This window comes from Meleagris gallopavo, chromosome 21 (assembly GCF_000146605.3).
Source record: "Meleagris gallopavo isolate NT-WF06-2002-E0010 breed Aviagen turkey brand Nicholas breeding stock chromosome 21, Turkey_5.1, whole genome shotgun sequence".
NCBI lineage: Eukaryota > Metazoa > Chordata > Aves > Galliformes > Phasianidae > Meleagris > Meleagris gallopavo.
The window spans coordinates 8,522,805-8,546,161 of NC_015031.2; the positions used below are offsets into that span (position 1 = coordinate 8,522,805).

General features: G+C 44.8%; 1 protein-coding gene across 1 annotated transcript in view; it reads left to right on the top strand.

Moving 5' to 3' along the window:
• The first annotated feature begins 3,720 nt into the window (after positions 1-3,720).
• VPS53 (VPS53 subunit of GARP complex) overlaps positions 3,721-23,357 on the top strand; it is a 45,268-nt gene continuing 25,631 nt past the window's right edge. Inside the window, exons 1-8 of the mRNA XM_031556464.1 lie at positions 3,721-3,763; positions 14,051-14,137; positions 14,391-14,506; positions 15,487-15,606; positions 20,018-20,096; positions 21,189-21,332; positions 22,014-22,156; positions 22,463-22,604. Coding sequence (XP_031412324.1) covers positions 14,135-14,137; positions 14,391-14,506; positions 15,487-15,606; positions 20,018-20,096; positions 21,189-21,332; positions 22,014-22,156; positions 22,463-22,604 — 747 coding nt within the window. The 5' untranslated portion in view covers positions 3,721-3,763; positions 14,051-14,134. The remainder of the gene's footprint in view (positions 3,764-14,050; positions 14,138-14,390; positions 14,507-15,486; positions 15,607-20,017; positions 20,097-21,188; positions 21,333-22,013; positions 22,157-22,462; positions 22,605-23,357) is intronic.

Below are 23,357 nucleotides of genomic sequence, written 5' to 3' on the forward strand. Positions count from 1 at the left end.
TCCCGCTGTTGGCCCCCGCCTCAGTGAGCGGCCTGTGAGGGGCGGCTCCGCTCTGCTGGGGGCCGGCAGGCTCTTGGTAACGCCGAGCTTCGCTCTCAGTGCCTTTTTAAGCCGAGTGGCTGCGGCTCACCCAAATTCAGGCTGACCTTGGCCTTGGTGAGCGCTGCGTGTGGCAGCCCCGTGTCCTGCGGTGCGCTCTGTGTCCCTGGAGCCGCATCTCTGACCCTTGCGGCTCGAATCACACGTCTGTTGTGGGGTCGGCGTACCTCGCAGTGAGCTGCTGGGTAGTTCTTACCTCAGAGATGGCTGAATGAAGGGCCTGCTGAGGGTGGCAACGCCTTCCATTGCTTCCTGTCCTTCCCAGTGTTCCAGTCCTGCTGTGAGTGTTGCTCACGTTGCTTTGGGCAGCACCTGCTGACTTCTGCTCAGCAAAGCGGGAGCATGCTGGCAAACCTGGGGCAGTGTTTTTGGTTGGTGGGTTGTGATGAAGATGTAGGAGCAGCAGCTTCCCCAGCCAGTTTGGCTGCTGGCAACGTTGGTGTCTGTGTTTTGAGAGCTAAATCCTTGCTGGCTTTTATCTCCCTTCCATCTTCTTTCTTCAGCTGCTGTTAATGCTTGTGGAGCTTTGGGATGAGCAGGGCTGGTTGTGGTACTGTGTCTATGCTCTTAGAACAGGCTGATGTCAGAGCACTTTCCTCACTCAGGCATAACCTCGTGTGTACTTAAGAGGTTCATGCTTCTCTTTGGCCGCTGCACAGCTGTTGCGTTGGACAGCTGGGACAGTAATACTCCGTCAGTAGGTTGTGTAAGGTCATAAATCTCAGAATCATTCAGGTTGGAAAAGACCTTTCAGATCCCCAAGTCCAACCTCAGCCCATCCCACCATGCCTTCTGACCACGTCCCTCAGTGCCATATCCCCACGCTTCTGAAACACCCCCAGAGATAGGGGTTCTCTTTTAAGCATCCTCATAAAAACGCTGCTTTTATTCTCTACAAGGCATACAGTGTAAACAATGCACGTGCCCAGGGCACAGGGCTTTGTGGAGGCTCTGAGTGCCTGCAGAGGGCTGCTGTGTTTACTGGGTGTGGTTTTGGCCTCACAGAGCAGAACTGATGGCTCTGTAGACATATAATAAATACGGTACCAGTGAAGGGAATGCAGCATGTTTTAGTGTGTGGGGACAAAGAGCAAACAAAGCCTGACAGCTGCATCGGCATTGTTTGAGCTGTTCTGAGGACACACGAGGTCTGTTTGCACTACAGCTTCTCCCTTCCCTTTTCATGGGCAGCAGGGATCACTCAGCAGATTCTGTTTCTCTCCTTTTTCACGTGAGGGCGGCAAACCCAAAGTCTCTGGACAACTTGCACAACCATTTCTCAATTTATCGTGTTCTGCATTACATGACTACAAACTCCCCTGTCTGTCATCACAGGGCCCCCAAAGCTCAGGCAGAGAGAAGGGCAAAGCCTCAGCAGGGCTGCCACTTCCAGACAACAGAAAAGCATTGGAATGCTTTGAGATGCATAATTAATGGCTCGTGTGTCCTGGGAGTTTCTTGTACGTGATGGATTATGCTTATGCTGGCTTTGGAAGCACGCATGTGCATATCTCTGTGTTATGAGGTGCTATAATAGGTTGGGACCCCTGGAGAGCACTGCACTGCTGTTTGTGCAGCCTTGTCAGAATGGTGCTGTTGCCCAGCGGTGCTCCATAAAGCAGTGGGTACTCCATAAAGTTACAAAAACTAAAATTGATGTGTTGTTGATTGTGTTTTTTTTTTCCCTCCTTTCACCCTTCAGGTATTTCCCAGCCAAGACCCCCTGGACAGAGCAGACTTCAATGCTGTGGAGTATATTAATACTCTCTTTCCCACTGAGCAAGTAAGTTGTGCTCACAGCACATCCCTCTCCTCAGTTTGAAGGTTAACCTGGCTGAAACCTACCTATATCTCAGCTTTTTCTTCTAAACATTACTGTGTGTAGGAATACTATAGCAATAATCATTTCTTAAATTAGCTTTTAATGATGTTCACTCATTATGCAGTTTCTTTATATGCAAAGCGTTTGCTGGAGTAAAAATTCTGCTTTGATCTGTAGGCAAAATTAGCTTTCTGTACGTACTTTGGCAGTGCATCTCATAACTTGCTGTGTATTAATCGTTAAGAATCCTCAGTATTTTTCACCAAATGAGACAGTTGTTGGGTGTGGGATGACACCAAAGAGTCATCCGTGTTTGAAACCTGTTTCTTCTTCTGAGATGTAAAGAGTGAGATGCCCACAGGGCCTTTATCCACCCTTGGTCTTCCCCACATCAGCCCCAGGGCAGTTGTGAAAGGAGGTGTTTCCCAGCTGAAGGCTAGACTGGGAGGCAGCTCCATTGCAGGTGTTACCATGTTTAAGACCCTCTGCAGAAGCTGCCTCTTTGGCTTCCAGCAGTCTCTGTTTAGTTTCCTGGTGGTGCTGCCTCATCCTTTTTCCCTTTGCCAGTGGAGTGCTGTTTTTCCTCCCAGTAATACCTCCTGTATCTCCAGCAGCCTCCTGCACCCAAGTGCAGGGTGTTGGGTTCAGCAGGAGGCCAGGGAAGGCCAGAGCTCTGTGCTGCCCACTGGAGGTCACTGTCACCACAGCATTTCAGGACAGCTGCTGAGACACAGCAGGAATCACGGGGACACCCTGCTGCTAAATTGTTCTGTGTCTCTTTCTCCAGCTGTAAAAATCATCGCTCTCCTTTTTGTAAAGTGTGGTGCATAAGAAAGGGTGAAGTGTCACAGCTGATGTGGGTCAGAAGTTTTCTCCTTGTAATGTTCTTTTTTGTTTTTCCTCTTGTAGTCTTTGGCAAACATCGATGAAGTTGTCAACAAAATCAGATTGAAAATAAGGTAAGTGTTTCTCATTTCATTGCATCTCAGATGGAGTAGTCTGGTTGCCACCAAGGCTTCGTAAGTACAGCCTATACTGTAGCCTAATTGGTGTTAATTTGCTTAAAAGACAAAGACAGGATCAACCTCAAGTCTAATAGAGTGAGAAAGAGACAAAACTATGTCACTAATTGTAGTTTTTTGTATTTTGCTCCTTGTTGTAATGTGTCCCTTCAGGTTATTTTAGCTGGTGATTTGCAAAGTAGACCTTTGAAAAGCAATGAGTTGGGTAGGAACAGGTACCAAATTTTAGTACAGTTTGGAGGTTGGAAGGACAAACCGTCCAGAATATTTGGTTGCTGAGAAATTTATTTTGTTTGTGAGATCACAATAGCAATTGTTAAAGACTCTCCTTTCATGTGGTTATTGTTGTTATTCATACTGTAAGTATAAAATGTCAGCAGGAAAAAAACCCTTAGATTTTCTGTGCAGTTTGGCATTGCCAACTTGAAAGAATTGAGACTGCTCTTTACTATGTGAAAAAAGAAATTGAAACTGACAAGGAACAACGAACAGTGTTGCTTAAGGGAGGAGAAATGCTAGAAGCTCCAATTAAGTTAGGTAATGGGCTTTTATTTTTGCAACAGGAATTTCAAATTGTGTAAGATATTGATGTCCCACAGAGAGAAAGAGGGAGGAAGAAATATGAGTTTGGTGTTGGTTGGTAACAGCAACTTTCTGTTTTTTAATCCCTTTTGTAACTCTCAAGGTTCCCAGACGATCGAGCATATTGAGAATGGATTTGACATGATAGGTTGTTGTTTTTTTTTTGTCCAGGAAGTTGGATGACAGCATTCGAACTGTAGTGAGAGGGCAGACCAACGTGGGACAGGATGGCAGGCAGGTACGTGCACCTCATCTCAGGCAAAGCCAGTGGTTCTCATCTTGTGATGCTGCATTGAGAATTGCTCTGGCGAGCAGAAACCTGCTCTCATCACGAGGGGGGTGTTTCTGCTGCCTTTTGCTCTGTTGACTTCCTGAGGTGCTCATGGAAGCAGCTGTTCTAACCTGCTTTCTGATTGCCCTGCAAAGGGAAGCAAATAAGAAATCAATTTCAAAAAGCAAGAGCAACAAACAGGAGGCTTGCAGTTGTGCCATTATGTGGCTAATTATAAACTAACTGGATTAAACAGGTAAAAACGCATTTGCTATTGAGTAAGAATCAATAAAAGGATATTTTGCCTTTTAACTAGGCTGTTTGCTGAGGCATCCTGGGCTGCTATGACTAAGCTTGATGACTGACTGCCAGTTCATCCTGCGTATCTTATTAAACTCCCAGGTTTTCATTTGTCTTTGTCTTGACAAGTGTGTTTGCTCAGTGTATGGTATTGACCAGCACAGCTATGGCTGTGGTGTTTGTGAACACTGAGCTTGGACCCTGTGATATTGGATTTTGAGGTATCATTTGGTGCATCTGTATTTCCTGTATCTGTTCAGACCAGGAATATTAATGTCTTGAATCATCCGTCATTCTCCTTTCTTCTGTGTAAACAATGATTCTTATGTTTTAGTACTGGATTTAAGAATAAGTTGCTGGGTTGGGATGGTCATTGCCTATTCAGAAGGGCTTCTCCAGCAATACACCAATTGCTACTGCAGCAAGGAGTAGAATATTTGTTCTTTTCCTGTGATAGCACCAGCTCCAGTTTCACTTTTTTTCCTTCTTACAAAGTCTGTTGTGTTGAAGGAATAATTTCTGTGCAGACTGGACGTTAAGGCAGAGCAGGAAGTGATGAGAAACTGCATGGGGAACAGAAGCAACTGAAATTAAAACATACATCGTTGGCTGACCTCCAGGGGGCTGTTTGTGCAGCTCTGTACTCCAAAAAGAAAAAAGCTATTCCTGTGTTTTGACATATTTCCACTCCTTGACAGACTGGGACCCCAAAATGGTGCAATCCATCCTTTCCTTGAAAACCTGTGCTGTGAACAGAAGTGCCCGTGAACCTTGCTGTTGTAGCTATTTAAGCTCAGAGTGCTGTGTGGTTATTGAGAGATTGGATCTGGAAGGTGTTTTGCAAATACCTCTTGCCTTCAGTGATGTTCTCACCTAACATTGTTCCATGCAAATGGTAATCAGAGTTATCTGGCTGCGTGGTATCAGAGCTGAAGGAGCTGTACTTGTCTGGGGGGGGAAGTAGTACTGTTATTGTAAACATCCTTTTGATCTCCGACTTCCCAGGGAAACCTAAATCTCAGATGCAGGGGTAGGACAGCAAAACAGTTCCTGTTTGAGCCCAAGCGAGCCAGGAGAGATTCCCTGCCAAGCCTCCTTCTGTGCTGTCTGTGTTAACTGTGCCCTGCCAGCACTGTGTATGTGTGGGGCACCCAAACTGGACACATAAGCAGCTACTGTCCTTGCAGAGCACATGCCATGGAAGAGAAGCTGATTCAGGGCACTCAGTCTCGGATTTTCCATCTCCTGCCAGCTTGAACTGCCAAATGGAGGACTGGGAGTCTCATGCAGGCTGTTGGTTCAAGTACTGCCCAAATCCCTGGGATTATATATAATTTTGATAGCATATTAGGAAACCAGTGATACGAGGCAGGTCCCTAGAAGACAAACCAAGGCTATTTAGCCTATAACAATTTGTATTCTCTTTGAGTGTCGTTTACCAAAGCTGCCAGCAATGTAGCTTTCTTCAGCCTTGCTGAGAGCTGCACCTTCACAGCTGTCCAGGAGAGGGGAGCCCAACCTTGCTTTTTGGAGCAAAGTGGTGTTTTGCTTGATAATTGAGATGCAGAGCTGTCTGAATAGTGCTGTGTGCTGTTCTCCCAGTTAGAGCAATCTGAATCCATCATGCCCAGCGGTGAGTATTTGGAATGCAGCTGTGGGAACGTGCTCTCTGTGCTCCTTAACCAAAAAGAGACCTCAGGGTTAGTGAGTTCAAAATCCTCATTGCAGATTGAGGCCCTGCACTGCCAGTGTTTGAGTCCCCTGTGCTGGTGGTGTGGCAGTGGGTGACATTTGTGTCCCATCTCTGGGGTGAGACGAGGAAGCAAGTCTGGGAGGTGAATGTTGGTGTGGGAAGGATGCCAGAGCAGCTTTTTATCGTTAGTCTTTAAGTTTTAAACAGTTTCCCAAGTAGTCTTCATCACGTGTTTGTATCAAATAGCATTTAGGTGTTAGAAAAAGCACCTTTTAAATCTACCAAAAAAAAAAAAAAAAAGTCAAACAGATGTGGCCCTAAAGAGTTACTTAAGTGGCTCTAAAGACAGGAATGCTCTCTTGTCTCTGTGGAGTGTAATGTGTCTCAGTTCAAAGCATCTGCCTTTGAAATTTTGCCCTAGAATTTCCTCCGAGTGCAGGAGCCTTAAAATAGTCTGGTTTGTTTGGCTTCCCCTTCCTGGTGAGATATTTCAGTGGAGAAGTCTGCAGACAATACTGTGAACTCCAGAAATTAACTCACTAATAATCCTTTTATGGGAGGAAACAACAGTTGTGGGTGGAACATTCCTCTGCAGGGTGTAACAGCATTTTCCTTGGGAGTCCCAGACTTGGGCTATTTCTGATGCCTTGGGAGAGGCTGGGAATGCAGAAGCTGCCATGGTTCTGCTGTAGCAATCCATGGTTCCAGCCTGCAGATTCTGGGAGCCAGCACTATCCCGTTTTCCCTCAGTGAGGTTTTTCTCAGCTCTGCTGCTAAGCTGGAGTCTGAGCTGACCTTGCTGAGAGCTCTTATTGTTGTGGCATAATTTCCTCTTTGCCCCAGGGCGTAGTATAAAAAGTTCCCATAGATTTTTCCACTGGATGTGTAACGCGCTCGGTATGTTTTTATTTGTCACTCTTTAGTTGTGTTTATTGCTGAACCTTCTGCATCGCCTGGCCGTAATTTTTTTGACAGCTGCTGACATGCCTGTGCTGTTTGTTTGGCTGAAGCTGCTTCACCTATCATGCACTGCCCTTGTAACAAGCAGTCTCTGCATTTGCCATCTAGCTTCATTAACCCTTGGCTGTATCTGCTCAGCCAGACACAGGTGCCTGCGTCAGCAAAGGTGAGGCAGCTTTCTGTGCAGTCCGTTTGGGGAAGGAAATGAAAACCTAGGGGGAATTCTAGCATCCCCTCTGATTTTGTGGCTTTACAGTTTGAATGTTAAAACAATAATAATAATAATAAATCCTTTGGCTCTGGGCCACCTTCCCTTTCTAACTTGTACACCCAACTGACTGCATTTAAGTAGGGAAGGACTGTTCTAAAGAAAAGCTTTGCCATTCATAGAATGGATCCACTGGAAGGAACCCTCCAGGACCACGTAGTCCAACAGCCTGAGCCCTGCAGGGCCAAGCAGCTCTCACTGCAGCTCGTTCCCCAGACGCCTTGTAGCACTTTGCATATCCTGGTGCATGGGGGCTCTGGCTTAGTCAGTGCTACACCAGAGTGCTGAAGAGGAAGTGGAAGTGCCCTGGGCTGGGAAAGCCTCGTGTGTTTCTCATGGCTGAAGATAGTAGCTGATAGCTCAGATTGCTTTGCTTGGCTCCTGCTTCTTTGCTTTGCTCCATGAGAACAGTAAGTTGTTTTTTCCTGAACTACAACGGCGCAGAAAAGAGGTGGCAGCTGCTGTGGTTAAAGAATACAAATATATTCTTGCTGCCCAGCCTGAACCCAGCACAGCAGTAGACGACTTAATTAGTCATCCCATACTTTGGTAACCACTGCTGTCCTCCCTCACTGCATGTAAAAATAAACATGTCTGAGCTTTGCAGCTGTGCAGAGTCCCGGGCAGTCCTGTGTGCTGCAGCCTCTGTGGAAGGAGGAGATGTGCCTGGCATAGAGAAATGCCCACAGGTTATTGGGATTGACAAGGTCATAGATGGAATGATGGGAAATACTTCTTTCTTGTTTTAATAGCAAGCAGGAAACGTGTTGTAGAACTGATACAGAGAGGAAAGAAGAGATGAAGATGAGTGGCGAGCAGGAAAAGAGCGATGTGCAGATGCTGAGGATGGCAGCAGGAGAATGGTGCTCCCCTTCTGGTGGTGTCAGCCTGGCTACCCAAGTTCTTACTGACGTGGCCACTGGTGGGTGCAGCAGTAGGCAGAGCTGTCTTTGTGCAGTGCCTGCACTGCATGACCATGCTTAGCAAGCAGCACTGTTGCTTCAGGTCCCTTTCCATCCCCACCTGTTTGTGTTGGGGCTTGGTGATCTTCGTGGTCTTTTCCAGCCTTAGTGGCTCTTTGATTCTATTCTGAAACACAAGGTAGATTTCATTGTGTGTTTTAAGGTGATGAATGGATGGAGGTTAAATTGCTGTGTCATTTTATATATAAAAAAGGAAAAGTCACACCACAGGTTCTCTCAGATTCCAGTCCAGCAACTGAAGTCCTGATGTTCTTTCATAACCAGTGAATAATCACCAGAAATTGAGCTGCCAAAATGAATAAAAAGTGAGAATCATTTACAGCCATTTCCCTAGTGAGTTGTGACAGTTGGGCAATGTCCTTCCCCTTGAAGAGGCGTGGAGCTTTTTCTAGCCCAGAACATGTTTACTGAAAAGGATTTCAGGTGGATGGCATGCCAAGAAGAAATAGTGCTGCTTATTATCCTCCTGGCTCCTGGCCATTAAAACTGGCATCCGCAACTGCACAGAGAGGTCGGGCAGAATTTCTGCCATCTGCCACAACGCTCAGTTCAAGGCAGGTCTGAGCACGACCTTGCCTTGTGCTCCTAAGTCAGGAGGTGATGCATGCCCGTGTCACTGCCCTGCCACCAGGGCTGGGCACCAGGTCACGTTTTGTGCAGGCAAAAGGCGTTTTGTTTGTGACAGTGCAAGCTGCAAAATGAGGCTGGGCTGTGCCACAGCCCAGTTTGGTTTGGTTGCCAGCAAAGTGAGAAATCCAGCCTGGAAATAGCAGTCCTGACAACAGGCAGGAGGTTCTGTGTTACTGTGGATCTTATTCATTTTAATTTTAACCTCTTTCTTTCCTTTTTTTTGTCATCTTCTATTTTTGATGTGTGTTCAGGAGTTGAGCACTATGTGAGGTATCACCTCTTGCTTCACACCTCCTGTCTGCCAGCGTTTGTGCGGCTGTTCTGAGCACAGGTTTTGATTTCTAAGCATGATTCAGGGGTTAAGTGAAGGGACAAAAGCAGCAATTTTAAGCTTGGTGCAGTCTTGGACATAATCTGTTGATTTAAAGCATCCTTAGTGCAGCATTAGTGGTTAGAACTAGAACTGATGACAGAAAATTGTATTCTTTAGTGGTGATTGTGGTAGTTACATAGCATTTGATCAAGTCCTAGGGTTGAAATTTGCTAAAATTAAAGCCAGGGGTGCTGAGCCCATCAGATTTGTCTGCCCAGGGAAGCATCTGGCTGTCTGTGTGCTGTCAGAGCTCCCATGGACCAGCCCCTCTGCTTGAGTGCCACAGCTAGAGCTGCAGTGGTTTATCCGTAGCTGTGAAACTTAGTCTTCTCTAAAATGAAATCAGGCTGAGAATAAAAATGAATTTCCACCCTTTCTCAGTCTGGAGAGACTCTTTGTATGAGATTTCAGTGGCACAAATCAGGAGTCTGGTCACAGTAAGCACGAGTCGCTTTGAAATCTCTGCAGCTGAGGCTCTTTTGAGAGTTGGGAATGGGAACTTGTTTTCAGTCATGGTCCAGAGATGTTCATTGATCAGGGCTGTAAGCGTGGCAGCAAATGAAAGGAGCATTAATACACTGTGTTCAGGAGCGGGGACCAATCCAGAGGCATTAAATTCTCAGCATTCTGACCACAGCCCAATTTGTAACATTAAAAATTCATTTGGATGCTGTGAATTTGGCAGATGTGTCAAGTGTCTATAAAGTACTTAGCAGAGGGCAGCTTTCTGATGTGAGTAATGACATCCAATTGAAATATATATTGGCCAGAATCAAATAAAAGGAGCGTGTCTCTAGAACACCACCAGTGAGCATATGGAAGCTATCAAGGTATTTTAACTGTTACTGGGACTGAACAAAGCTGACTCAGTCCTAAATCTCAGAGTTCCCTAAGCAAGCAAGCTGCTGCTGAAAATGTGCTCTTTTTCTGAATGAATGACATCTGGTAATAACACTCCTTTAACTGCCCTGTTTGTGTGACTCCTGGCACTTTGTTGTCTTGCTCCAGTGCAGGGACATGCAGTCATGGCTGGGAGGGATGGGACAGCACGGTGGCAGATGGTGAAGCTGTGCCTTGGGGACAGTGGGGGATCATAGAATTGTAAAGTTTGGAAGAGACCTCCAAGATCATCAAGTCCAACCATCACCTCATCGCGCCCAATAAATGTGTCCTCAAGTGCTGCATCTCCATGATGTGACACCTGGGCCACTGGGATGACAGCCACCATGGCTGTGTTCCCCTGCAGAGCTGTGGGGATTTGCAGGCTATCACTCAGGCTTTGTTTTTTGGCTTGGCCATTGTTGCTATGGCTGTAAATCACTGCAAGGTTAACTTTCAAAGGAGCTTCACTTTGAAATACTGAATTAAAGTTCATGTTGGCATTGCACTGTTAGACTCAGTCTCTTCCCACCTCTCACTCAGGTTATTTATTTTCCCCATTTTGCTGGTTGGGAGATCAAGCTGAAAGATAGCACAAGAAATGATGCCCTCAGAACTGCTTGGGTCAGTGCCAATGAAGATATTTTGTAGGCAGTTTTTTCTTAGTGATTCATGCTCTACCTTTGCTCCCCTACTGTTTTGTAGCGTGTTTGATGGGCTTGCTCCTGTTGCATCTCAGGGTGAAGAGGTTTAAAGAGCTGTGGCTGGTTGGTGTGCTGTGCTTTTTCCCTGCTGTTTTACAGAATGTGATGACTTGTGGAGCTCAGTGTCTGCCTGCCTAACCTGGGCTGTGTGCAAGTGGACTTTCCAGCTCCTCTGTGAACTTCTCAGTGTTCTGCTCTTCATCCCTGCTGTTAACCCAGGAGCAGGGGAGCTTCGTTGCATTAACACAGAGTGGCTGAGAAACGGGGCCAGGTAAAAGTGCATCACATGAAATGGAAGGATCCTCTTCCTCACTCCAAGAACTGGCTGAAGAAAGCCAGAGCAGGAGAAAAGCAGAAAGCCCATGGCCTGTTGCTTTGTCTTGCATGCTCTCCCTGCAGCCTCTTGCTGTGTTGCTGCCCTCTTTCCTCAGTGTACCACTGCTGGGTGCCCTGGGACGAGTAGCTGTGGCCTCTGTGGGCAGCAGGCTCCTGCCAGGGCTGTCCTCAGCTGCTGCTGGGCGCTTGGGGAGTGCAGAGGTTGCATCAGGTTTCATAAATAATGCTGCTGGGTTAATTGTAGCTTGCAGGCTCAGTTGCTGATTAGAGTCATATGATGTTGTTCAGTACATGGCAAGCCTAATTTCAACATCCTCGTTTCATATAACCATGGGTGATGACGTATCTGTGTATCTCTTTGTTTATTAGTAGTCCTCAGCCCTTGAGATGCTTTAGGAAAGGAAGTGCAATAACTTCTGTAAGTCAGCTGGGAGTGCCATCAATTTACATGTAGGGCGAGGAGACAAATTGTGCTGCACAGCAAAGCCTGCGTCAAACCACAGAGCAAAGCTGGTTGCTGCTCTTCATCATGTAAACCAGTTCTGTCCTTGAGAGCAATTCCTATTCTCTTGGTATTGTTCTGCCTTTAGAATTTCTGTCCAAAAACAAAAGCTGTAACAAAATCCTTTTAACATTTGTGATTCACTGTCTTTACAGGAGCAGAGTGTGGCTTTACTGGAAGGGAAACGCATTCTTACCAAAATATAAAGTGTGGTCTTTAACACATCTGCAGTTTCCCATCTCTCATTTTTATAGGCAAGAGAATAAATTTATATAAAGTAAAAAAAAAACAAAAACAAAAAACACTTCTTTATCGTGCCTTAAAGAATTAGACCTGCTTTCCTTCCTTAGACTGTCGATTCCTTCTCCCTGAGTAAGGAGCACCACTGATCAAATATGAGGTGATTTTTCTCTTTGCTTTTCTCTACCTTCACACTCAGCAGAACGGTGTAATTTATTTCCTTCCCACATGTGCAGTATTTTACTCTCAGATGCTGCAGTTGAAATGTTGCAGCCAACATTTTTCATTGGTTTCCTGAAAGAAGAACCATTACAAAGTTTAATTAGGCTTTGTGAGCTGAATAACACTTGCAGTTCTTTCTCAGCTTCCCCTCAGATCTATCTGACAGTGCCCTTCTGATTGAGAAAAAGGGATTTACATGCAGTGTTACTTTGGGCAAATCCAATGGATGCTTCAAGAAAAATATTTTCATCTTTATTTTATAAACTACATTAAAAAAAACCTGCAAGCACATTGATGGACTAATTTCTTCTAACTCAAAAAAAAGAAATGTGCAGCTCATTCACGAGAGCAGCCCCTTGAACTAGTTGCAGATTTATGTCTCGATGGCTGGGCAAGTCTTTGGAAGCAAGTTTCAAGAGATGAAATGAGTGTTTATGAGCAGTTCTCATAAGTCTTTACTCCAGCCTGTTAAGTTCTCTGTTGGGTTCTGTGTGTGGTTTTTGTTTTTCTTAGCAGCTGTAGGAATGCGTGCCCTCCCCTGAGATGCACACACAGCATGCATCAGTCTCTCCCCACATTGTGGCTGTGCTGCTTGCACAGGGGGCACATGTCATCTCCTTTGTGTTTTCCAGCGTCTGTAAGGAGGTAAAAGCAACAAGTGTCAGGACCAGGTGATGACACCAGTTTGCCTTCTCTTGGCAGTTTTCAGTGTACAAGAACAAAACCCTGTTTCAGTTTGCTCAGCATGCCGGAGGCAATGTGCTCGTTTCCTCTGGAGTGCAGGAGGACCACGTGCCTCAGGTACAGAGCTGACTTCTTTATGCACACCTCCTCAGACCCTGGGAGAAGCAGTGCTGCGTGCTCCGTGGCCTGCAGAGGCATGTGCTGCAGCCAGGGGCTGGGACTGAGCACAGAGGCTGCATGAAATATGTTGAAAGGACCATTCTTTGGTTTGTGTTTAATTCACATGCCTTTAAATGGGATAGAAAACCTTATTCCAAGAGGGGGCCAGGCTGGAGCCAAATGAGAAGTGGTGTTCATTTCTAATAGAGCTGTCCCTGTAGCTTATTGAACATGCCATGCGATAGCTGTGTGACACTAATGGATAAAGTGTTAACTTTGACATGATTCAGAAGATATTTCAGAGGAGACTTTCCTCCTCTGGAAAATGAATTATCAAGTGTTTCCAGCTTTTAGACTTTTTATTGTAATGCAGCTACATTCCAACAAAACCTCCTGGCAGATAGTTTGCTGATGTGTTTTTAAAGGAAGGTGTGTTATGTATCTTTGCTGGAGGAGCTGCAGCTAGCACCATAACCCTGGTCATGGGGCTGGGTAGAAAAGGAGGGACAGAAGCCTTCCTAACAGTGGGAAACAAAGTGGAACTGAAGCTGGAAACATTATCAGAGCAGGAAAGCAAAATGGGATGAGTTACTGCAGAAAGCAGATTGTGAACGTGTGATTTTTGGATGTGTGGCTCCACTCCCTGAGTCCACATGGATCTGTGCTGTCTGGATAAGGGCAGGTGCACCACGGCTGCATGAGGGGGACCAGAAGTTTGCAGGAAAATAGCACAAAAATCCAAACCAGCTCTTTTCCATGCTAGATCTCCGTAAGTACTGCAAAGCTGTCCTGCAAAACTTCTGCTTTTGCTCACGTGCATGGGATCAGCAGAAGAGGCGTTGGTCTTCCAGCAGGATGACATCCTGCTAACAGTAGTCTGTGCTCTGTATGTTGTGTATTTTTGATTGAGAATTGATCGAGCGTAGAGCTTTTATTCAGAGGTTTCGTTTCCCTGCTCTAAATGCATATTGATCAGGAGTAAGCTCTACTTATTTTTCCACGCTTAGTGAGTGGATGTGCACTGCAGTAACCTTAACCCCAATGGATCGTATCACCACAGTGCTTCCATGGAATATCTCAATCAGATCTTACAGAGCATTGTTGTAAAGTGGTTATGGAAGCACCAGTCCACTCGGGCTGAAACCCCACCCTACACCTTGTTGTAGGTTGGCTTTTGTTGTGCTGATGATCTTTTCTTTGTAACAGAACAGCTCCCCTTGCCATCCCACAGCCTGGGATGCTGTGAGGAACAGCTGTACATTCTTAAAGGTGAAAACTATTTGTGAGTTTTCTTTCCACTCTGACCTTGTTTCTTTTTCAGGCCCTGGAAGAAGCCCAGAAAGCCATTCAGCAACTCTTTGGTAAAATTAAGGATATTAAAGACAAGGCTGAAAAATCAGAACAAATGGTGAGTAGCAGTTCCCCCTTAGCCTTTAAAAGGGATAAAACACTGATTTTGCTTCAATCCTTGTTAAGAAGGGAACGTTTTTGTCTTTGGTTGTCATTTGCTGTCAAGCATGTGTTGAACCTGTACCCATGTCCTTGTGTTAACTTGGCTGTAGAGCTAATGTGGAGTTCAAAAGGGAAGAGAGAGCCCTTCTTGGCTCCTTACAGTTTTGGTGCTTGATATTTAGCCAGATTCCTGTTTTTTCATTCACTAGGTTAAAGAAATCACACGGGACATCAAGCAGCTGGATCACGCCAAGCGCCATCTGACCACCTCCATCACCACCCTCAACCACTTGCACATGCTGGCAGGGGGAGTGGACTCGTTGGAGTAAGCATGTGAATTTCTTTCACCCTGCTGAGCTCTTGATTTCAGAGCAGGCCTATAACAGCTGCTTATATCTCTGGAGGGAAGCTTACTTAATAGGTTGGGAATGAGAGTCTGGCTTCATGAAAGGGTAAGGCGGTCTGTTGAGTTAGGTGTCATCACCAAGGATGTGCTCTTCCGAGGTTTGGGGGACTCTTAGCAGTCTTAAACTACAGTGGGATCTCTCTTTCTAAAAGGTCTGCTCTAGTTCTGAAAACAAGTTCAAAGAAGCCTTGCAGCTTGTGCTGTGTACAAAGTGGGATTAGATGTTTCTAATAATCCTTCCTGGTTGTCTTTATTTATTTATTTTTTTTTTCTAATGTGCTTGAGGAACGCACAGGCTGAGGAGGTTCAGCTTTTACATGTTGCATCTGTGAAGCTGCAAGACCCAAGCACAGCCTGTTCTTGGATTGCAGCAAATTCTGCACGAACACTGGGTTGTTCGTGGTCAGAATTAAATTTTACTTGGGCTGCTGTCTCTGATGGAACGATCCGGAAGGTTGAAATAAAAATCAAGTTTATTGTCTATCAGTTCCCTGTGAAAATTATTAACAGAAAAGCCAAGGCTAATGGCTTTTCAGTGTAACAGTTCTTCTTGTGAAGCTTTAACTCACACTTTGTGTGCCATGATGAACAACATAACTCAGGTCATTACAGTGAAATAGCATTTACTGCCTCCGGACCCTTACTGGTGGTTTACACGTTCTTTGCCAAGTGTTTGTTTGGACATTTATGTTTTCTGAAGCGTTGTTAGATGTGTGCTGGATTGGTTTATTTTAGCATCAGTTAAGTGAAATTTTAATGCTGTATTGGAATGTTAATGAAGAGTTGTGTATATTAGAAAAATGAATGTCAGTGGAGGCCATATGGATGAGGTAAGCTGGGAATTACCACCCAGGATTTTCATCAAACTCCCCTTTGTAAATGTTTAATTTCCTCTGCAGGGCTATGACCAGAAGGAGACAATACGGGGAAGTTGCCAACCTTCTACAAGGCGTTGTGAATGTGTTGGAGCACTTCAACAAATACATGGGGATTCCTCAGATTCGACAGCTTTCTGAAAGGTAAAACAATCAAGCACTGACTGCTCACATCCCTGCTGTGCTGGAAAGTTAGGCAAAGCATTAGGCAGAAGCAGTTCCTAAGGATGGAGGCCCTTTGAACCCATGGTTGTGGCAAACCCTGAGGTGAAGCTTTCTTTGCTTCCTTACCCTCAGTGATGCAGTTGGTGACAGGGTGAGTTGTAGTGCAGATCCAGCAGCAAGTGTCTACTGCTCTCAGCAGTAGAACGTGGCAGCTTGGTGTGACAAAGCCACCAGCTCTCTCAGGCCTTGGCTTTGATTTGTGACTTTGCATTTAGGTTTCTCAGAAACAGGGCCCTCCCTCTTCTAGGTAAGATATATCTGTCCCAGCCCAAACCTACTCTTCCTGCTTTACAGCAGGCTTCACTTCCCTTGCAGCACACGCCTGACGTTTACTTAACAGCCTGTTGTAGTGCTGAGCACAGCTCAGAGGTTAAAACCACTTATTAACATTAGGGATGAACCTTCTTAATAATGCAATCGTATCTGATAGCATTTCTTTCCAGCTTGCAAATTGCACATCTGTCACCACCATCCTGTTGATACGTGAGGTTACTTTGCTCATTACAGAGGTGGCTAGAGGAGTCTTCCAGGCACTAATTAATTTAGTGGTGACTCCCTTTGCTAAGATGGCAGCTGTACTGTGTAGTGATGGAAACAGTGTTTGAGTGATAACTGTAATAATTCTATGTCAATCTGTTGGACTTCCTTTGTGGTATGGATAGCTCTTCCAGAAAACCCAGATGGAATCCGTGACACTGAGCAAAATAAAGATCCACCCTAAATTGAGAGGGAGAGGTGGAGCCTTGTTTTAGCAAAGTAATGCCATAAGCATTTGCTTAAATGAGTATCAAAGAGAGATAAATTCAGAAGAGCGCTGACATTTGTTTAGGTTGTTGTCTGTTCTGACCTCATGCTCAGGAAGATAACTTGATTTATTTTCTTCCAGATTGGTAGTGACAGAAAGCTGCTGTCATTGGCCGTGGTAAGGCCACAGATAATTGAAGCCTCTGTGCAGAATTCTGGCTGGCTTTCCCCTTCTAATGGACAATTATTTAATGCTTTCATAGTTGCTGATAATTAAAGAGATACTGAGTCGCACCAGAGAGACTGGCAGAGGCGTGGAGGAAAACTTCCTTTGTTTTTGTCTCCTTTCAAGATGAGGGTCTGAAAAGCTCAAGACTCTCTCCTATTTTTAGCCTGCCTCTGCAGGGCTTTCCTTCCACTATTTACACAGCACGAGTTGCACCATCTGGTAGTGATAGAAGACGCTGCTGGTGGGGTGAGGAGGGCTGCACGGGTTGTGCTGGGAGCTCTGCACTGCTGACACTCAGGGCAGGTTCCTGCAGGGAGGTCTGTCTGAGGCCATGCCCAGTTGCAGGTTGGCTTCATGTGGAGGTGGGAGGGCCCAGCTTGGAGCTGACTTTCCTCTCTCTTTCCTTGGAAACACTTTCCTGATTCATGAAACATCAAAGGAAGTTTACCAGGCTTCTCTCAGTGCTATTTTCAGACTGAAATTGCTGGGGTTTGGTATCTCCTGGTTTAATAGTGCAGCTGAAGGCTCTTGTGAAGGCAAAAGTGCACGGTAGGTTTTGGCACAGACAGTAACCAAAGTCTATTATATACAGTAAATCTATTATATGCAGTGCTGAACGAGCAGATTCTTTATTAAAGAGCCTTTCTTCCTTGGTGTGGATGAAGCAAAGCCAAATATAAACGGGAGGCCATGGGAAGAAGTGCCTGCTTGGTGTTGTTGGATGGGAGCTTTGTCATGAGGTGCTCGGTTCAATTGAAGTTCCTGCTCCTGGATGCTGTGAAACTAATGATGTGTTTTCAGGGTTGCTTTCCACCTGCTCTGTAACCCTGAAAACAATCAAAAATGCCATTATAAGTATTCATTGGAAACCTGATTGCACACTTAGTTGGGTTCTTGTGAAGGTCCCATTGGGTATTCATGTTCAAAATAACACAGTTCACATGCAAAACTGAATATTTTCTTAATGATATTCCTAAAGCAACTTCAAATTTGGTGTAATGGAAGCTCTTTGTCATAGCAGAAAGTGATATTTTGTTCTCAATTCCCTTCTGTTTTCCCTCTGTAGAAGGGAGCGTACAATTAGCGGTCACCAACCCACCCATGCACGCTGCTGAAGCCTGGCAGAGAGTGGAGAAAAGCTTGGAAAGTATTTCCAATAAAGATGATGCTAAGTTTGCCCCAGCAAAACGGGCTCGCTCAGCCCCTTTGCATCCCAACAAGATGCCAGGCATGGTGTAAGATTTCTGGTAGCTTTGGCTGAAGCAATTGTGGTTTCTAATAATTTATGTCATTTGAGATTTAAGTGTGAGGTTTGTTTTGTTTCGTGGGTGCTTTTTTTTTTTTTAATATTATTATTTTTGTGGTGGAGAAACAGAACAAAAGCCACTAATAGTAAAACAAAAGTCAGGAAAACAAAAATCTCTAACCCTCATGTAACCAAATGTTTGGGGGGAGGTTGGCTGCATGTACCTAAAGCTCCAGCTGCTTTGATTTCCCTGCCCTATCCTTACTGTGCAAAGCGTGCAAAAATGTGTTGAAACTTATTTTGCTGTTTTGCCATCGAGAGATTTATTTTTTATAAGCAGGTCAGGTTTAAAAAAAGATATTTCTCTTAGCATCCCAGCTCAGCAAGGCGTTCGTGCAAGTTTCTTAATTGAAGGATATGAGAATCCCCATTAAGAATACCCTTAAGTACTTTCCTGAATCAAAGCCTAAAACAACAAAGCCTGTGGACATGGCTTTTAACTGCCTGACCGTGCCCCTCTTGAGTTTGTTGAGTCTTCAGGAATCTGGCTGCTGCTCTGCTGTTCAGTGCTTGCACTGCAGCTGCTGCCTGATGGGGAGTTCCACAGCTAATGGCTCCAGTTATTTATACAAACTCATTCATTCCTGTGAAATTCAAGACTTCTTGTTTCTTCATTGAAAAGATGCACTTTTTCAATCCATTTTAAGCAATTTTTTTGTTTTGTTTTGGAGGAGGATAAGAGGGCTTTGTTCTGTGATGCTTTCTCACATTAATTGCTGGGGCTTACTTGTGCAGTCTAAGCAGGATTATGGCTGTAGTTGTGGCTGCTGGGCTGAGTTCTCCTTGCTTAAATTTCTTGCTCCTTCTATTTCAACATTTAGCTGAAAAATCTCTTTTGTTTTGCAGCTATGAGGGTGTTAGCTATGGATCTCTACCTGGAAAGGTATTTGGGTTTCCAAACATTCCTGTGAAGCAGAGAGCTTAAGTGAGACTTGTGTCTGACATCACAGGCAGGAGGCTTTTCAAGCAGAACCTCCACAGAGAAATCCCAGATGAGACAGGTCGTACATACAGCTAAATCAGTTATAAAGTCACATTTCAACCATAGCTTTGGAACTTTCTCCATTTGGCAGCATTCATTTAGCCAGGCCTTTCTCCAGCATTGTCAGCTTAGCTCTTGGTGTTCCAGTGCAAACGAACCTGGAAGGGGCAGATTAAACAAACAGATTATTCCTTGTTGATGTTGAAGATTGGTAAACAAAAAAAAAGCAAACAACAAATTCTTCCCACAGTCTGAACAAATGCCTTCACAAAACCCATCCTTTGAAACATATCAGTCTCAATGGAAAAATCTGCTGTTTTTGAGTAATCAGTTTAGTCCTTCAAGTGTTTCCAGCATTATAAAAAGTGATGGAAGAACTCAAGGGCTGCAGAGGGGTGTGAGGGCCTGACTGTTTGTTTTGGCTCTTTCCAGCATGTGTAGGCATTTCCATTTCTCTCGAAGTATCAATTAAGCCATATAGACTTTTATTTCTGGAAATTGGAAGCCTTATTGTCTCAGCTAAATAAAGAGCATGACTGTGGTCTCGTCAAACCTTTTCATCCATCTCATACCTCTGCTCTTACGCTTCTTAAATCGGGATTTATAGGATAAAACCGCAGCCAGCACCATTCACATGGATGCATTTAAAAATAGGTCGGTGCACCTGGAACTGTGAAAGGTTCATTATGAAGATTGAGACGTTCGTGTTAGAAACATGCTTTTTGAAACTCGATCAACATCCACAAATGTAAAGACCTGGCATTAAAGGCGCTGCGCTGATTTCTCAGCTGATTAACTGGCTGTTATTGAAATATTAAATTTCAGCAGCACGAGAGCATCAAGGACTTGTATTGATGCTGTACAGATGGAGTTGTCATCCTAGTGTCGTTCAGGGAGAAAATACTTTCACAGTTTTGACATAATGCCTTCTTAGTGTGGGTGGTTTTTTCTTTCAGACTGCTTTTTTTTGTCCTTTAAGAAAACCTTGTGGAGCTGCTAGCTTTTTCAGTCCCCTTCATAGCAAGGTGTGCAAAATGGAACAACGCTGTGTTTTTTCTGTCGTCATCAGGGTGAAGGCAGCACAGAATGAATTAGGACAGCAGATCCTGGCTGACTTTGAGGAAGCCTTTCCTTCCCAAGGTACAAAGGTAAAGTTCTCACTTGCTGCAAACTTGCCAACAGAATTGTCCTCAGCTTCTATCTCATTTTACTTCTAGATCATCATAGTGACTTTCAAAGTCAGACTATTGTTAGAGCACACCTGTTGTAGTGAGGTCTGCATGCTAGTCAAGGAATACCCCAAACACTGTGTATGTGACCATATAGGCCTCAGTGGGGCCATGAACCCTTAGCATCTAACCCAGGTGTGTCTCTCCACATTACTGCTTATTTGTCAGACACAAAAGGTCTGTGCATATCTAGGGGAAGCCAAGCACCAGCTGTCTGTTGACACGCTGCCATCAAATTTGTCTCTGGTTTACTCAGCACAGATACAGATCTGGGCAAATGCTAAGGCAGCAAGCGTGCTTCCCTCAAATTATGAATCCAAACGTTTGGGAGCAATATGGGAGTAGGTGTGAAATACATTTTATTCTAAAGAAAATGCCAGTTCTGTCTTCCAAAATACCAGCTCTACTGGTTTCTTCACAAAACTAACAGAAGTACAAAAAGGAGGAAAGTAGTTGGAACAGATTCTTGGTGAAGGGCAGATCTGTGTGTACATGAAGCAGCTTCAAAAGAGCATTGTTTTGTGTGTTTTTTTTTAAATGCTTCTAAATCTTTTGTATTCTCCACTGTCAATCATCTTCATATGGGCCAAAACAGACCAGCAGGTGCTGCTTTGTTTTGCAAGCTGATCATCCCTAGGCTATATTTTCCACGTTTGTTTGGCCTTCCTTTTGCAGAAAAGAGGTTGTCCCATGGCAGCCCCTTCCCTTTAGCTGCTTTTCAGAATATCTAGGACAATGAAAGGGTTTACAGAAGGGATGGGATGACTGTTCTTATTTGTGGAAGGAGATTGCAGTACTTCTGCAGTAATCGAGCCACAAAACAACTTTTATGGCCGGGGAAATGGAGGGAGCTCAATTTTCATCCAACAGAAGAAAGATGGTTAAGTGATAACACTGAGAGCATGAAAAGAGAGTAATGGAAAAGGATTAAAACAAGGTAACGTGGATGCAGTACAATTTACAATTGCCCTTTCTGTTGTTTAACCTTAAATCATCTGTTTGTTTTGACAGAGACCCAGTGGACCCAGCAATGTCCTGCGTGATGCGTGTCTCGTCGCCAATGTCCTGGATCCCAGAATCAAGCAGGAAATCATCAAGAAATTTATTAAACAACACCTCTCAGAGTATCTGGTCCTTTTCCAGGAAAATCAAGATGTAAGGAAAGCATTGTGAGCTACATAGGGATGTTGTAAATGCTGCTGCAGAGCAAAACGCAAAGTTCGTGTTTCCGCAGCTTCTTGTAGCAATCTGGGTTTGACCTGAGGGCTGGGAGCACTGACATGGACAGGCTGGTGGGTTGGGAGGCTACCAGAATGACTTCCTCTCCTCTTAGAGCTTAAGTTCAGAGGTCTGCACTGTAACAAATAAATAAATTCAAGTTAGATGTGCTTTCTGCCCTCTGAAGTGTTGGAAATTTATTCTGATAGTTGCAAACCCAAAAATCTTAAAACAACACTAAGAGGAGGAAAAGAGGGGGTGGGGGACTCCAGGAAACGGATCAGTCTTTGTAGTTAATTTTTAAGCTTCTTGTCATGATGATAGAAACATTCCATCCTGTGCATGTTGCAAGAACTCCTTTAGAAGTATGTAGGAACACAACCTCAGAGTTTGAAAAACAGTTGGTTTTTGGGAATCCAGGAGTTCCTGCATTCTCATCCCGCTGTTCTTTGAACCTCTCTGCGAAACAAAGCGGATGGTAGGACAGAACGGATTATTATTGGGCTGAGTTTTCAGCAGTACCTTCGCGCAAGAGGAGATTTTCAGTCTAGCATGAATTTGAGCACTTCTCGAATTATTAGCAGCTGCTGCTGTTAAAGGTGGTGTTCTCCTCCTCAGGTCGCCTGGCTGGATAAGATCGACAGGCGCTACGCGTGGATCAAACGTCAGCTGGTGGACTATGAGGAGAAGTACGGGCGCATGTTTCCCCAGGAGTGGTGCATGACGGAGCGCATCGCTGTGGAGTTCTGCCACGTCACCAGGTAGGCTCGTGGTGCTCCCCAGCAGAACCACGCTCCTTGAGAAGAGGATTGGCATCTCTTCTGCCAAACAGGACACACAGCTGTGCGATCTTAAAGGTAGCATCCAGATATCTGTGTAGAATTGCCCGTGGTTAAGAGCAAGAGTGAAAAACTTGAGGAGTTGTTGAAGAGAGCATCTTAAGAGTTAGCTTGATTTATGTGATGGAAAGTGTTGCTAGGGAATAGAATGAGTAGCCATCTTAAGTTTTGGATCTTTCTCTTTATAGAAAACCAGGTTGTTTTTCCTGTTTTGTCACCCTCTTTCAGGACAGAGCTTGCCAAGATAATGCGTACAAGAGCAAAGGAAATTGAAGTGAAATTGCTTCTGTTTGCAATCCAGAGGACAACCAACTTTGAAGGACTTCTGGCTAAGCGCTTCTCAGGCTGCACTCTGGCTGATGGCACAGTGGTAAGGGGGTTTCTAAAGAACAGACCCACAGCTTCTTAGGGGGAAAAAAGGGCCCAACTCACACATGGCTGCGGTAGAGGGAGACCTGAAAAGATGTCACCTGCAGCCTCCCCTGGCAGGTAGAACATTTAGTGTGACTGTGCTCAGTGGGTTGTAGTTGGGAAGGAAGCTACAAAGATTGTGTACTTTTTTGGTTCTCCTGGGCACTGCTGTTTGCAACTGAAGCCACACTGGTATGGAAAGCCACAAAATAGTTATGGTGTGGTGACTGCATCATAATGTTTGTTTTCTGCGTGTTGATGACACGTTATAACCAAAAGTTGTCTCTTTTGTTCATTTCTTGTTACCACATGTTTACCACAAGGTACCAGCTTTCAATCCCACATTCTCTTGGGTTAGTTTTTCTTGTAGGGCCATTGATAACTTCCATTTTTCAGTGTCTCGTTTGGCAGATTGTAAAGGCAGAGCCAAGAGAACCTCCTCAGTGAATTTCTCTGGGGTCATCTCCGTGCTTTTTCAGCCTGAAATCTCAGGCAGGTGCTCTGCCAATTGAGTGCCTGGGAGCATGGAGCACACGTGTGACTCAGAAGCTGCTGGTTTGAGGTTCACTGCTCTGTCCAGCTGGTGTCTGGAAGCCTACTTAGATGTGCTAATTCCCCCTACAAGATAAGCCTGCTGGGCCTGGTTGTTATTTGCTGTGGATCAGTAGGTGCTGCTAATTAAAAAAGGAAGTCCTGTAAGGTTTTCCTCCTG